General features: G+C 35.4%; 1 protein-coding gene across 2 annotated transcripts in view; it reads left to right on the top strand.

The window, feature by feature from the left end:
* The window catches only part of PIK3CB (phosphatidylinositol-4,5-bisphosphate 3-kinase catalytic subunit beta), a 153,485-nt gene that overhangs the window by 122,995 nt on the left and 18,191 nt on the right, over positions 1-12,299 (top strand). For both annotated transcript variants that reach the window (XM_019747566.2, XM_019747603.2), the window contains 3 exons: positions 7,598-7,776; positions 8,625-8,734; positions 9,963-10,041. In XM_019747566.2, the coding sequence (XP_019603125.2) occupies positions 7,598-7,776; positions 8,625-8,734; positions 9,963-10,041 (368 nt within the window). The remainder of the gene's footprint in view (positions 1-7,597; positions 7,777-8,624; positions 8,735-9,962; positions 10,042-12,299) is intronic.

Raw genomic sequence — 12,299 nt, 5'->3', positions numbered from 1 at the left:
GCCACATGATATTCGATGAACTCTGTCATATGCTTTTACTGTCATTTCATTACTTCATACAATTTTCAGTAACTGAACCTGATTAATTAAATCAAAATTCAAGTCAAGAAATGAAGTTTCAACAAACAGCAGAACATTAATTGAATGCTACCAAAAAATTAGTCAAGATTCCTCATAGTATTTATAGTAATACCATGCCTTAAATTTTAATAGGAAATGCTTATTTAGATATGCTTAACAATGGGTTTGTTGGTGATGGTGACAACCATCATGAAATCTTTAGACCCTGTTTTTTCATATCCCTGAGTTACTCTTTCCATAGTATATTATTTATGATACATATGCTCTGCCATTTGTTTTAGACTTAGATATTTTGAAACCTAAATCCATACGTGTTACAGCTCTTAGAATTGAAAATCCTCAAGCTGCTTTTTCTATATATAGAAATTTTCTGAAATTATGATAGTCTCTCACAATCACTCATCTTTTTCCCTGACCCTCATTTTCTAATCATTACTCATGATGAGGTATTTGTGATACTAATAGGTCAGATATTAATTGCTTACTCTATGCCAGGAACCATACTAAGGGTTTTAAGTATGTTATTTTATTGTACTTTCCTAATAATACACTACAATACTTACTAACACTGTCTGGATTTGACAAGAGGAAAGACTGAGACTCCAAGATATTAACTTGCCTAAAAACTCAGAACTGTTAAGTGACAGAAATAAGTTTCAAAGTTCAGTCTGTCTAGCTATAAAACTAGTTTTTTTTTTTTTTTTTTAAAGACTAGGAGTTTTCAAATCTTTTTTAGCAGCACAACTTTTTTCTTTTTAAATCAAAACTTAAACACAGACCCAACTTAAAATAGACAGTAGTGGCATTTTATCAGTATAAATGTATTTTTGAAGCTAAAATAAAACAGAAGCCGTTTAACAGAATCATGAAGCTGTTTTCCTAAGCACAGAATTTCATAATTGGGGGTTTTTGTTGACAGTTGTAGTCTCAGTAGCCAATTATTTCTCTATTTTGTTTTGGAGATAATCCTGATTTACATATATGTAGCTAAGTAATTGCAAATAGTAATGGTTCTTAATAGCTTGCTTACAAATGGGAAACATAACCATGGCCCAGCCTTGATTTGCTGGTGGGGCCTTGGTCCCCTGAAGGATGAGGTGAGAGAATTTTTGCCCTCAAAATAAAGCAGCCCTGTATTCAGTTTCATGCCAGAATACTTACTTCATTGACAGATAGCAACAATATGCTCTTATTGTCTAGCAGTAATTTTTTCTGAATTGAGTATTATCTAACCTCACATAGGAAGGTTTTCTTAATGGTTTAATATGTATTTACTCAGAACTTACTATATGCCAGGGTTTGTGTTCAGTATTGGTGATATGAAGTCAAATTAGCTATGTTGCTGCCATTAAGGAGTTTATATTCCTTAGAGTTCTTAGAGTAGGTATAGAAATCAGTGATTAAGTATTATGACACAAGCATTGTTAGTGAATATTATGGAAGCACAAAAGAGAGACATGTAACCCAGCTTAGGGCATTAGGGAAGAGTTCACAGTAGAGGTTGATACTTGTAGTGGGTTTTGATGGTCTAGTAGGTGTTAGCTAGATGGAGAGTGTTAGTCAGTACTCTACAGAGAAACAGAGCCAATAAGGTGTATGTGTGTGTGAATATAGTGAGGGAATGAACGGAGGGTGAGATTGAGATTTATTATAAATAATTGGCTCATCTGATTATGGAGTCTCAGAAGTCCAAGATCTATAGTCAAGCAAGCTGGAAACCCAGGAGAGCTAATAGTGTAGTTTCAGTATAAGTCTGAAGGCCTGAGAACAAGGATTGCCAATAGTATGTAAGTTCTAGTCTGACAGCAGAGACTCTCAAGAAGAGTCAATGTTTATGTTCAAGTCTGATGACAGAAAAAGATCTCTGTCCGAGTATAAGGCAGTCCGACAGGTGGAGTTCCTTCTTACTTGTAGGAGGGTCTGCCTTTTCTATTCTGGTCTTCAGATGTTTGGATGAGGCCCACTCACAGTACGGAGGTCAGTCTGCTTTTCTTAATCAACTGATTCAAACGTTAATCTCATCTGAAAACACCCTCACAGACACACCTAGAATAATCTTGGACCAAATACATGGGCACTCCATGGCCCAGTCAAGTTGATACATTAAATTAACTATGGCAGATCAACTCAGCATCCATAAGACAGATCCTTAAACCTACTAAATCTCCAAATAAAGACAATAATAGGGTCACAGTTTCACCGAATGTGATACAGCTACCCCGAGTAGAAACAAAAACTCACTAATCTCTTTCTCATAAGAGGAAGTAATGTCCTTAAGTGGTGTTTATTCTTCTCCTTGATATCCTATAAATTAAGTACTATGATGTAAAATTAACAACACTTAAATACAACGATATAAAGTCAGTACATCTTATGTTACATGATGGGAATAAGAGCAGGAAGAAAACCAAGGCATTTGCTATACACATACAAACACACATTCATAACAAAAAGGAGACAATTAGTCCTCATTTTTGTAACTGGTCACATGGTCATAGCTGGTATTTATCACTACCTTCTTCCAACCTATTCTGTATTCCCTTTAGCAAGCACCTCAGTTAGTTGTGGTTCTTTACTTGCTGGAATGACCCAAACCTTCGTTCTATCTAGTTCTATCTAGGCCATTAGAAGTCCTGCCTGGATTGGCTTATAATTTTCCCTTGATCTTAATCACAGGGCCTGGTAATACTAAGAGATCTCCTGTATTGTACACATGCTCTTCCTTACCTCCGTTGTGGAGTAGTAGGCCAGTTTCCCCTTGGTAGTCAGGATAAATCACTAGCCAGCACCAAAATGCCCTTCTGTGCCTGTTGTCCCAGAGGCATGAGGAGCACAAAGTGGCTGGGAAGGAGTCTTAATTTCCACTTCAATGGCTCACTGTTGTGTTTCCCAGTGGAAGGATTCCTCCCTTTGTAACTAAGACCACTATGTCAGCAGAGCGTAAAGTCATAGGAACAGGAAGCAAAAGTTTTGCTAGTGGGTCACTAAGGGAATAATAGTTATACCACCTCCTGGATCCATGAATCCTGGCTATGGGAGAAACATCATATATTGATTGGCCACCAATTCAGAGCAGATACAGCCTTCTGGAGAGCCTTGCCCCAGCCTTGCAAGGTATTGCCACTTAGTAGGCGCTATAACTGAGTCTTCCAAAGGACATTTCACTGTTCTATCAAGCTAACTACTTTAGGATGGTGGGAAATATGGTAAGACCAGTGGATTCTGTGAGCATGAGCCCATTGTCTCATTCCATTTGCCATGAAATGAGTTTCTTGACTAGAAGCAATGCTGCATAGCATACTGTAATGGTGGATAAGGTGTTCTGTAAGTCCCCGGATGATAGTTTTCGTAGAAGCATGGAGTGTAGGGAAGGCAGATCTGAATCCAGAATGTCTATTCCATTAAGAACAGAACACGTCCCCTTCCATAATTGAAGCAGATCAGTGTAATCAACCTGTCATCAGGTAGCTGGTTGACCACCCTGGGTGAGTGGTGCCGCATCAGTGTTGGTCTCTGCTGCTGGCACATTGGGCACTCAGCATGGTCATAGCCAGGTTGGCTTTGGTGAGCGGAAGTCCATGTTGCTGACTCCATGCATAACCTCTGTCCCTGCCACCTTGATAGAGAAATTTCTTTAGGTCTAGAGTAGTTGCTACTTTTTAGTAGGTTCAGTCAGCATAATGTTATCAATGTAAAGGACCAGAGTGATATCTTGAGCCCTAGAAGTTTCACTGAGTTAGAAGTCTTCAACTTTTAGTTGGATTTATTTCCCACCCACTGACATAAAAATTTTTTAAGTCTAGAGTAGTTGCTACTTCTTAATAGGTTCAGTCAGCATAATGTTATCAATGTGATGAACCAAAGTGGTATCTTGCTGAAGGGAAAGGCAATCACGATCCCTGTGAACTAAATTATGACATAGGGCTGAAGAGTTGGTAAACCCATGAAGTAGGATGGTGAAAGTGTATTGTTGGCCTTGCCAACAATAGTAATTAAGCAAACTGCTTCTGGTGGGTCTTTTTGACAGGTATGGAGATAAAATTATTTGTCAGATCAATAGCTGCAAACCAGGTACCAGAGGATGTGTTACTTTGCTCAAGCAATGAAACCATATCTGGTACACCACCTGGTTAATGTTAGGATAATCCACTATAAATCTCTAAGATACATCTGTCTTCTGCACAGGCCAAATAAGGCAAGCTGAGTGGGGATGTGATGGAAATCACCACTCCTGTATATTTCAAGTCCTCGATGATGGCATTAATTTGTGCAATCACTCCGGGAATGCATTACAGCTTTTGGTTTACTGTTTTCTTAGGAAAGGCAGTTATAATAACTTCCGCTTGGCCCTTCCCACCATAATAGCGCTCACTCCACATGTCAGGGAACCAATATGGAGATCCTGCCAACTGCTAAGTATATCTGTTCCAATGATATATTCCAGAACTGGGGAAATAACCCCAGGGTGGGTTTGGGACCCACTGAGCCTGCTGTGAGACAGCTCTGTGCAAAAACTCAATTGCTAACTTGACTTCCATAAGCTTCCTACTTTGTCTGAAGGCCCTCAGTGACACTTTGGGTCTTTTGGAATTAGTGTCAGTTTAGAGTCCAGAAGTGTCCAGAAGTCCCTGATAGGTCTAATTATTTCCTTTTCCCTGATGTGCAGTTGCCATGATAAAAGGCCATAAGTTCCTTTGGGGAAGCCAGGGAAAAATCATTTTCAATTTGGTGTAGAATTCACAGGTGTCATTCGGTACTGATGAAAATATTGGAGCAATTATCAACTTCAGTGTGGCTAGGTCTATGGGTGCATGTTAGAGAAATGAGTCCTGAAGGTTTACTACTTAAATGTTTATTATTATCATAGTGAAAATGTCAGACAATAAGCTGTATATGACTAGTAAGTATAGCAAGGTAATTTCATCTAGCTGATACAATCTGAAATCAGCATATTCAGTCAACTTAGCTGAAATTTCCTCTAGTATTAATAATTCTCTCCCAATCTTTACTTTTTGGTACATTATTTTTCCCTCATGGCAAAGTCTCCCCTCCCTTACTACCTTTTCTAACCTCTCTCTCATTTGAAGGCCATCTGTTTCTTCACTCCTAACCTTCTACTCATTCCTATACCTCTCTGCTGTCCCAACCTATTTTTATAATAGAGCCTTGTAGTAATTTTATTGCCAGAGGAACTCCTGTAGGTTTTAATAGATGATTTTAATATTGATGATTTTTCATTCATGTTAAAACCAATTATATCTAGCCCATTAATGATGGTAATAATAGCTAACACTTATTCACCACTTATTATGGGCCATTTTTTCTTCACAACAGTATGAGATTGATAATTTTTTTTTAAAAATAAATTTTATTGGGGAATATTGGGGAGCAGTGTGTTTCTCCAGGGCCCATCAGCTCCAAGTCGTTGTCCTTCAATCTACTTGTGGAGGGTACAGCTCAGCTCCAAGTCCAGTTGCCATTTTCAGTCTGGTTGTGGGGGGCACAGCCCACCATCCTATGTGGGAATTGAACCAGCAACCTTGTTGTTAAGAGCCCATGCTCTAACCAACTGAGCCATCCGGCCACCCATGAAATAGATAATATTAATCCCTTTAATTTTATAGTCTTCTTAAATCTATTTCATACCTAGCAATGTGTCTTGTGTTTCATGGCTGCCATCCTAGTCCAATCCATTATCCTCTCTCACCTGGGTGTCTTCATTTACCTCCTAAATTATGCCTTTTGTTTCCATTCTTGTCCCTCCCCCCAAACTCCCACCCCCATCCTCTACACAGCAGATAAAGTGATCTTTTAAAAAAGTAAATGTATTATGTCATTTTCCTTTTTAAAATCCCTGCAGTGATTTTCCTTGCATGGGGAATAAAATCCAAACTCTTTGTCAGTCTATAAGGCCATACTTGATGAAGTTCCTACTTCTTTGACTTCACTGATATACTCAAACCACACTGGACATTTTCTTGGTTCTCTGGGAGCCTCAGTTTGACTTTTATAACAGCAGTCATGTGACATGGGTGACCACACTATTCTTACTCTTTTTCTTGACTGATGATTAGCAAGGAGAAGACTTTATCCTTTACATAGCAATTCTTGTTATCACTGTAAACCTATAAAAAGACAAGGTGTTGAAACACTTAAAGTATATGACTTATGGTCATGTGGGTATTCAGGACACTGTCCAGGAAATGTATATCAACACAATTAGTGATGGGGCATGAAAATTCACAGTGTATAAACATGGAAGAAATTCAAATTTGAAATACTTTAAAAAGTTCCTATTTGCATAGCCCATTTTTTAGCTGGTTCCATTTTCACCAGTGTTTGTACAGCTCCTGAAATTGTTGAAAAATGGAGTGTCTGTGGTTTTGACAGATGACTTACTTGGCAAGCTTCAGTCTTCTCGATTTTATCATCAAGCTACATAGAACTTTCCCAGTTTCCTGTGAGCAAGCCCTCAGCCGGTCTGTAGAAACTGTATGCCTGAATTCATCTCCCTACAGATTCTTAGTGGTTTCCTTGCATAGAAGCAGAGTTCAAAAATGAAAATATGGTGTAAAATAAGTCTGTTCGTAGAAATTCAAGCCATGGTGTTTATAACATTTGTTGTATACATATTTCATATGCTTGTTATATACAACTTACACGTTGATGTAAATACTCTGTTTTTATCATTAGTTGTTTCCAGTTTTAATGCCATAACGATAAAATAAAATATTCCTTTTGATTTGTGGTTGGCTGAGGCTATTTTAAGGAATTTTACATAATATGACATAGACAAACCCTCAGTGATTAAACAATGAAGTTGACTTTTAAACACAATGGTTTTGATTCAGTTGGCCATTGATGATTTACCTTGTACTACTTGCATAAGCTTTTACAAATATTTGCATATGTTTTAATAGCCAGAGTTACCTCATTATAAAAACAAGTAATTTAGACGGGGACAACAAATACTGTGTCTATATTTTTATTTATTACACTAAAATCCATTTTAACTTACTATTAGTGGAAAGACAATATACTGAGAAGCTGTCATATAAGAGTGATGGCAAGAAGTAGATAATACAGTTGAATGTCAGGAACCCCAGGGTTACTTGTATGTAGATTTTACTCTTAACACTTGGAGCTAGCCAAATGGAGTGGTTGAGATTAGTTGTGTTTCAAATTCTATTACTCAGTGAGCTGCAGAGTTCTGAGTAGTTTAAGTTTCATACTTATGTTCTTAACCACAATCTTTGTCTCTACTTTTTTCTAATTTATAAGATTTCATTTAAGAAAAGGGTTAAAGTTTGAAAATGGTGCTTTAAGTAACAAGTGATAAAAGTAAGTTTTTATTCTGTTGTTCTATCTAATATGTTTGTCATAAGCTAAGCACTGTTTTTACGTTAGCTGGAGTGTGTGTAGTGGTTACTGATTAATATGATCACATGATATTATAGTACTTTATATTATTTTTAACCATATATGAATTTTGATGGTGGGGAAACTTATTTTTCAGGTTGAAGCGCTCAATAAGTTAAAAACTTTAAATAGTTTAATCAAACTGAATGCAATGAAGCTAAACAGAGCCAAAGGGAAAGAGGCCATGCACACTTGTTTAAAACAGAATGCTTACCGGGAAGCCCTGTCTGACTTGCAGTCACCTTTGAACCCATGTGTCATCCTCTCGGAACTCTAGTAAGTGACAGTCTGTGCTGTGCTCACTGAACCTCCCATCAAAATAGCAATAAAGAAAGGATTTCTAAGTGACTGTGTTGGGGGAGGAGTAGGGCCAGCTCTTAGCTGCAGTATGTGGAATATAATTAAAGAAGGGAAATTTTGAAGTCCTCAAAGGTTATTCTTGTGTTCAGTAGGATATATGTCTACTGGCTAAATTTGTCTGTGGGGTTAGTGAAAGTTATTACAAGTTAATTTCCTTTCAGTTATATGGAATTAAATTTGTTTTCTATTAGTGGTATCTAAGAGTTGAAAATCCTGTATAAGCAACATGTTGGCAACCATCATTTTCTAATTAACTTATTTTTAAATTATTTACTAATTAACTTTCCTATTTCAAAATGAGATCTTGAATGAATTTAGAAAATTATTTCGCACTTTTTCATTCTCTACAGAAATAATGGAAAAGTAATAGTGTCTATTCATTATATCAGTATTCAAAATTGATCTCTTTTTAAATAATCAAGAATGAACTCTTAATAATCCTAATTTTAATCCAATAATATGTTCTGATAGTGACTATATAGAACAACATAAAGTTAAGGAAGAATAAGAAAGAAGAGGAATTTTAAATGTAGGTAGGGAGAAGGGCAAACTGAGGTTTTCAGTCCAGCTCATCTGTCATCACTACATGCCACCCAAGGCTGTCATCCTGGTTGCTTTTCTACCAAGAGGAAATGTTCTAGTCCTGACTTCTGTAGACTGGAACAGGGGAGGGGTTCTCTCAGACCTAGTGTATCACAGCAAAATTACAGTCTTGCCATTTCTTTAAATTGAAGTGAGCTAATTTTCCCCTTGTTTGATTTCAGTGTTGAAAAGTGTAAATACATGGATTCTAAAATGAAGCCCTTGTGGCTGGTGTACAACAACAAGGTGTTTGGTGAAGATTCAGTCGGAGTGATTTTTAAAAATGGTGATGGTATGTACTGAAGGTTTTGCAGTACTGAATTCCTTAGTAGTTTTTCATTTGTTGTCAGTTTGCTTTATCTGAAAGGCGTTGTATAAATATATAACAGATGGCAGCCAAAAGAGGTAGCTATCAGTGATTGTAAGTTGGAATTCGGCATGTCCTAAATCCCTTTTTCCCCCTTTTGGAAATTGACTTCTGCAGCGTACTTACATACATTGTTCTAATAAATCTTCTCTGTTTTCCTACAAAATACAAAGTCTGTCTATTTCTTTGGTAAAAAGCTTGTGAAATAACAACAGAATATTTTCAGTAATACGATTTATACATCTTGTTTCAGTGATGCCTATTTTAATATTTCTTCCATAGTTTTGTATTTTAATTAAACTATCTTACTGACACATACTTTAAGAAATGCCTCTGAAGTAATCACACCAATCAGAACGCAGTCAAGACCGCTATCACTTGTTAGTTGTGTGACTACAGGCAAGTCACGCAAAATTAATTGAGCTTCAGGGTCTTCATGTCCGTGAGAATTATATTGTCTGTATGGTGATTGTTAAATTATTAATACTTTGATAATTATTAATTGTCAAATTACTAAATTATTATAATCTAATAATTCCTGTTATTAAAAGGAATTAATTGAGATAAAATAAGTAAATGTGATTAAAATAATAATGTGCTTACAACTGTTTTTAAAAGAACTTGTAGTATTTTGCCAGACATTTAACACCATGTGACTACATGAATGTCATTATGTGGAAATCATTGCTTTCACAATCTGTTACTTGAAAATTATGCTTGGACATCATAAGTAAAATCCACTGTTGTTATTTTATGAACCCATTGTGCAATTACTACTTACGTGATTCTTAAGAACTTCCTGTGCATCCCTATAAGTAAACAAGAAGGAAAAAAATTAACAATGTGAATTGTGTGGATGCTGTAATTCAACATTACTGTGTTATAACAGTATTATAGCATTCATACAATTAGTATAGTACCTAACTCACGGTATTTTACACTTAATTTCTGAAATAGTGTTACAGGGACATGCTAACCAACAAACCTAATATTTAACATAATAAATGTGGTCAGCATTAAAATACTGGGGAAGAAATTAGTACAGCATTTGTCAGTGGTTTTAGTTAATTCTGGCTGAATTAGCTAATCTTGAATTAATGTTAGTAGTCATAAAATGGAAAGCATTTAATAAAGCACAGTTTTTTCCCCTTAGATTTACGACAGGATATGTTGACACTCCAAATGCTGCGCTTGATGGATTTACTGTGGAAAGAAGCTGGTCTGGATCTTCGGTGAGATTTGTAGTGAATTATTTTTGTCTCATGTTGTATTCTATCCACAGCAAAATTTTAAAAAACTTGTTGCTGATTCCTTCCCTCCTGCTATAATGTTTTAGAATGATACTTATATAGCATTGTACAGTTTATGGTTTACTCTTAAATACGTTATCTTATTTAAACTTCATGTGTAAAACCGTACATGTGATGGTGATAGCAGAAAGAAGGAATAGGTTTGACCTTCAGTAAATCCTGGGCAGACAGCAAGAGTCACATCCTTAAGCTATGGTTTTGAAGTTGCTCTCAGGGAGGATGCACTGGTGGTCATGGGAGTGACAAGGCCAGAGAAAGGACTTCCCCTAATCTTACTTAACCTAGTAACATTGATTGTTCTGCCTTCCCAAGAGGGAGGAGTTTAGGGAGGCTCTTAGGGCTTTTAGCTTGCCACCATTATTAAGAGTAGACAGCGGAAAAGAAAGGTTTATGGCAACAGGAAAAAAAGGAAACAGATATTAAAAGTTTAATTATTATCAAATCTTCTAAGGTAAAGAGAAGATGAAGATAATTGCAAATAAAATGTTGATAATATTTACATAAAAATAATAAGATTTGAATGTCAACAAATTGAAAGTCCAGCCTCATACTAGGCCATTATATTCATAATGAACAGGATGGGGGATAATAATCCTAAATATTTAAAGAGCTCATAAAAATAAATGTGTGGGAAAACATGTGAAAAGGCTACTCATACAGGATATAAAATCAACTAATAATTAAACACTGTCAGTTCCAATGTAAAAGTACAAATTATAAGAATAATTGGATAACATCGATTTCCTACCAAAGATTTTGTTAATTGATAATCTAGGACACTATTAGAACAAAAAAATGTAAGTATTTTGATATGCCATTGTAAATTAATATGAACCTCTCTGTAGCAAGTTTATTTATACAAGTTTATGTATGCAGTATTTCCGGAATTTACTTTAAAATTAGATATATGGACAGATTCATGTACAAAGAGATTCATCCAGGCTTTATTTACAATTTAAAAAATTGGGCCCCCCTTTTGAACATTTGCTCAATAGTAGAATAAGGGTTTAAAAAATTATTAGCTATCTCATATGACCAAATATGTCAGATACTTTAAAGTAATAGTTTATAGAGACTTGCTAACAATTTGGAGAAAGTGCTTACCTTCTGTTATCAAATGAAATAAGTGTGATGCAAACGTATTTTTATAAAATATTTCAACTATGTTAAAAATTCACTGAAGAATGATACACTGAAATGTTGACAGAAACTGAAATGGTAATAGTCATTTCTGAATGGTGGGATTAAAGGTGATTCCCCCTACTCCTTCCAAACACACCTTGTATACCTGTTTCTTTAGTTTTCTATAATTGGCATCTCCTTTAATCAAGGAGAAAAAAACATTAAGCATGCTATAATACAGGTCCATACAGTTTTTAAACTTTGTTTATTCTAGTTAATGATGATTAACTTCATCATTTACCTAATTCTTTATATATTTTTTACATTGTTGACTGTTTCAAACATGAAAGTATAACAGATAATTTACAGCAATTTTTATGTTCTAATGTTCAGATTTAATAAACATTAAGTAATTAAATGTCAGATGTTAGCATGTTTCCATATTTTATTTTTGTAAACAAGGAATGAAACATGCAGATAAAGTTAATGCATTCTTATATTCTTATTGTATTTTCCTTACTCATGTCTCAGAATTAACCATTATTCTAAACCTGTAATACATATTTTAGTACTTTATATATTATGAATCCATTGTATGTTTTAAACTTTAAATAGATGTTATCATATTACATATAACTTTTGCAGTTTACGTTTTTCTCACTTTTTTGGGGTTTATAAAGTTAAATATGTGGAGTTCTAATTCATTATTTTTTATCTATGAATGCTTTAAATAAATATAAAAATTTATCCATTCCCCTGTTACTAGCTATTTGTGTCCATCCCCGTCTCCCCGCCCCCCACCACCAATGCCCTGAAGTTTAAGCACTTCTAAATCTCTGTTCACATCTGGAAGAGTCCTTTAGTTTATATAGCCAGAAATGGAATTGCAGAGTCATAAGGCAAGTGTATTTTCAACTTTACAACTATTGCCCAAATGCCTTCCAAAATGGTTGTACCAGTGTTATATTTCCACCCAGAAATATCTCTTTGCCCTTGTTAAATTTTTTTGCAAATCTATTGGATATAGCATGGCATCTTACAGAATTTTAATTTGCATT

This window comes from Rhinolophus sinicus, linkage group LG10, assembly GCF_036562045.2.
Source record: "Rhinolophus sinicus isolate RSC01 linkage group LG10, ASM3656204v1, whole genome shotgun sequence".
Classification (NCBI taxonomy): domain Eukaryota; kingdom Metazoa; phylum Chordata; class Mammalia; order Chiroptera; family Rhinolophidae; genus Rhinolophus; species Rhinolophus sinicus.
This window is presented reverse-complemented; position numbering and strand designations above follow the sequence as displayed.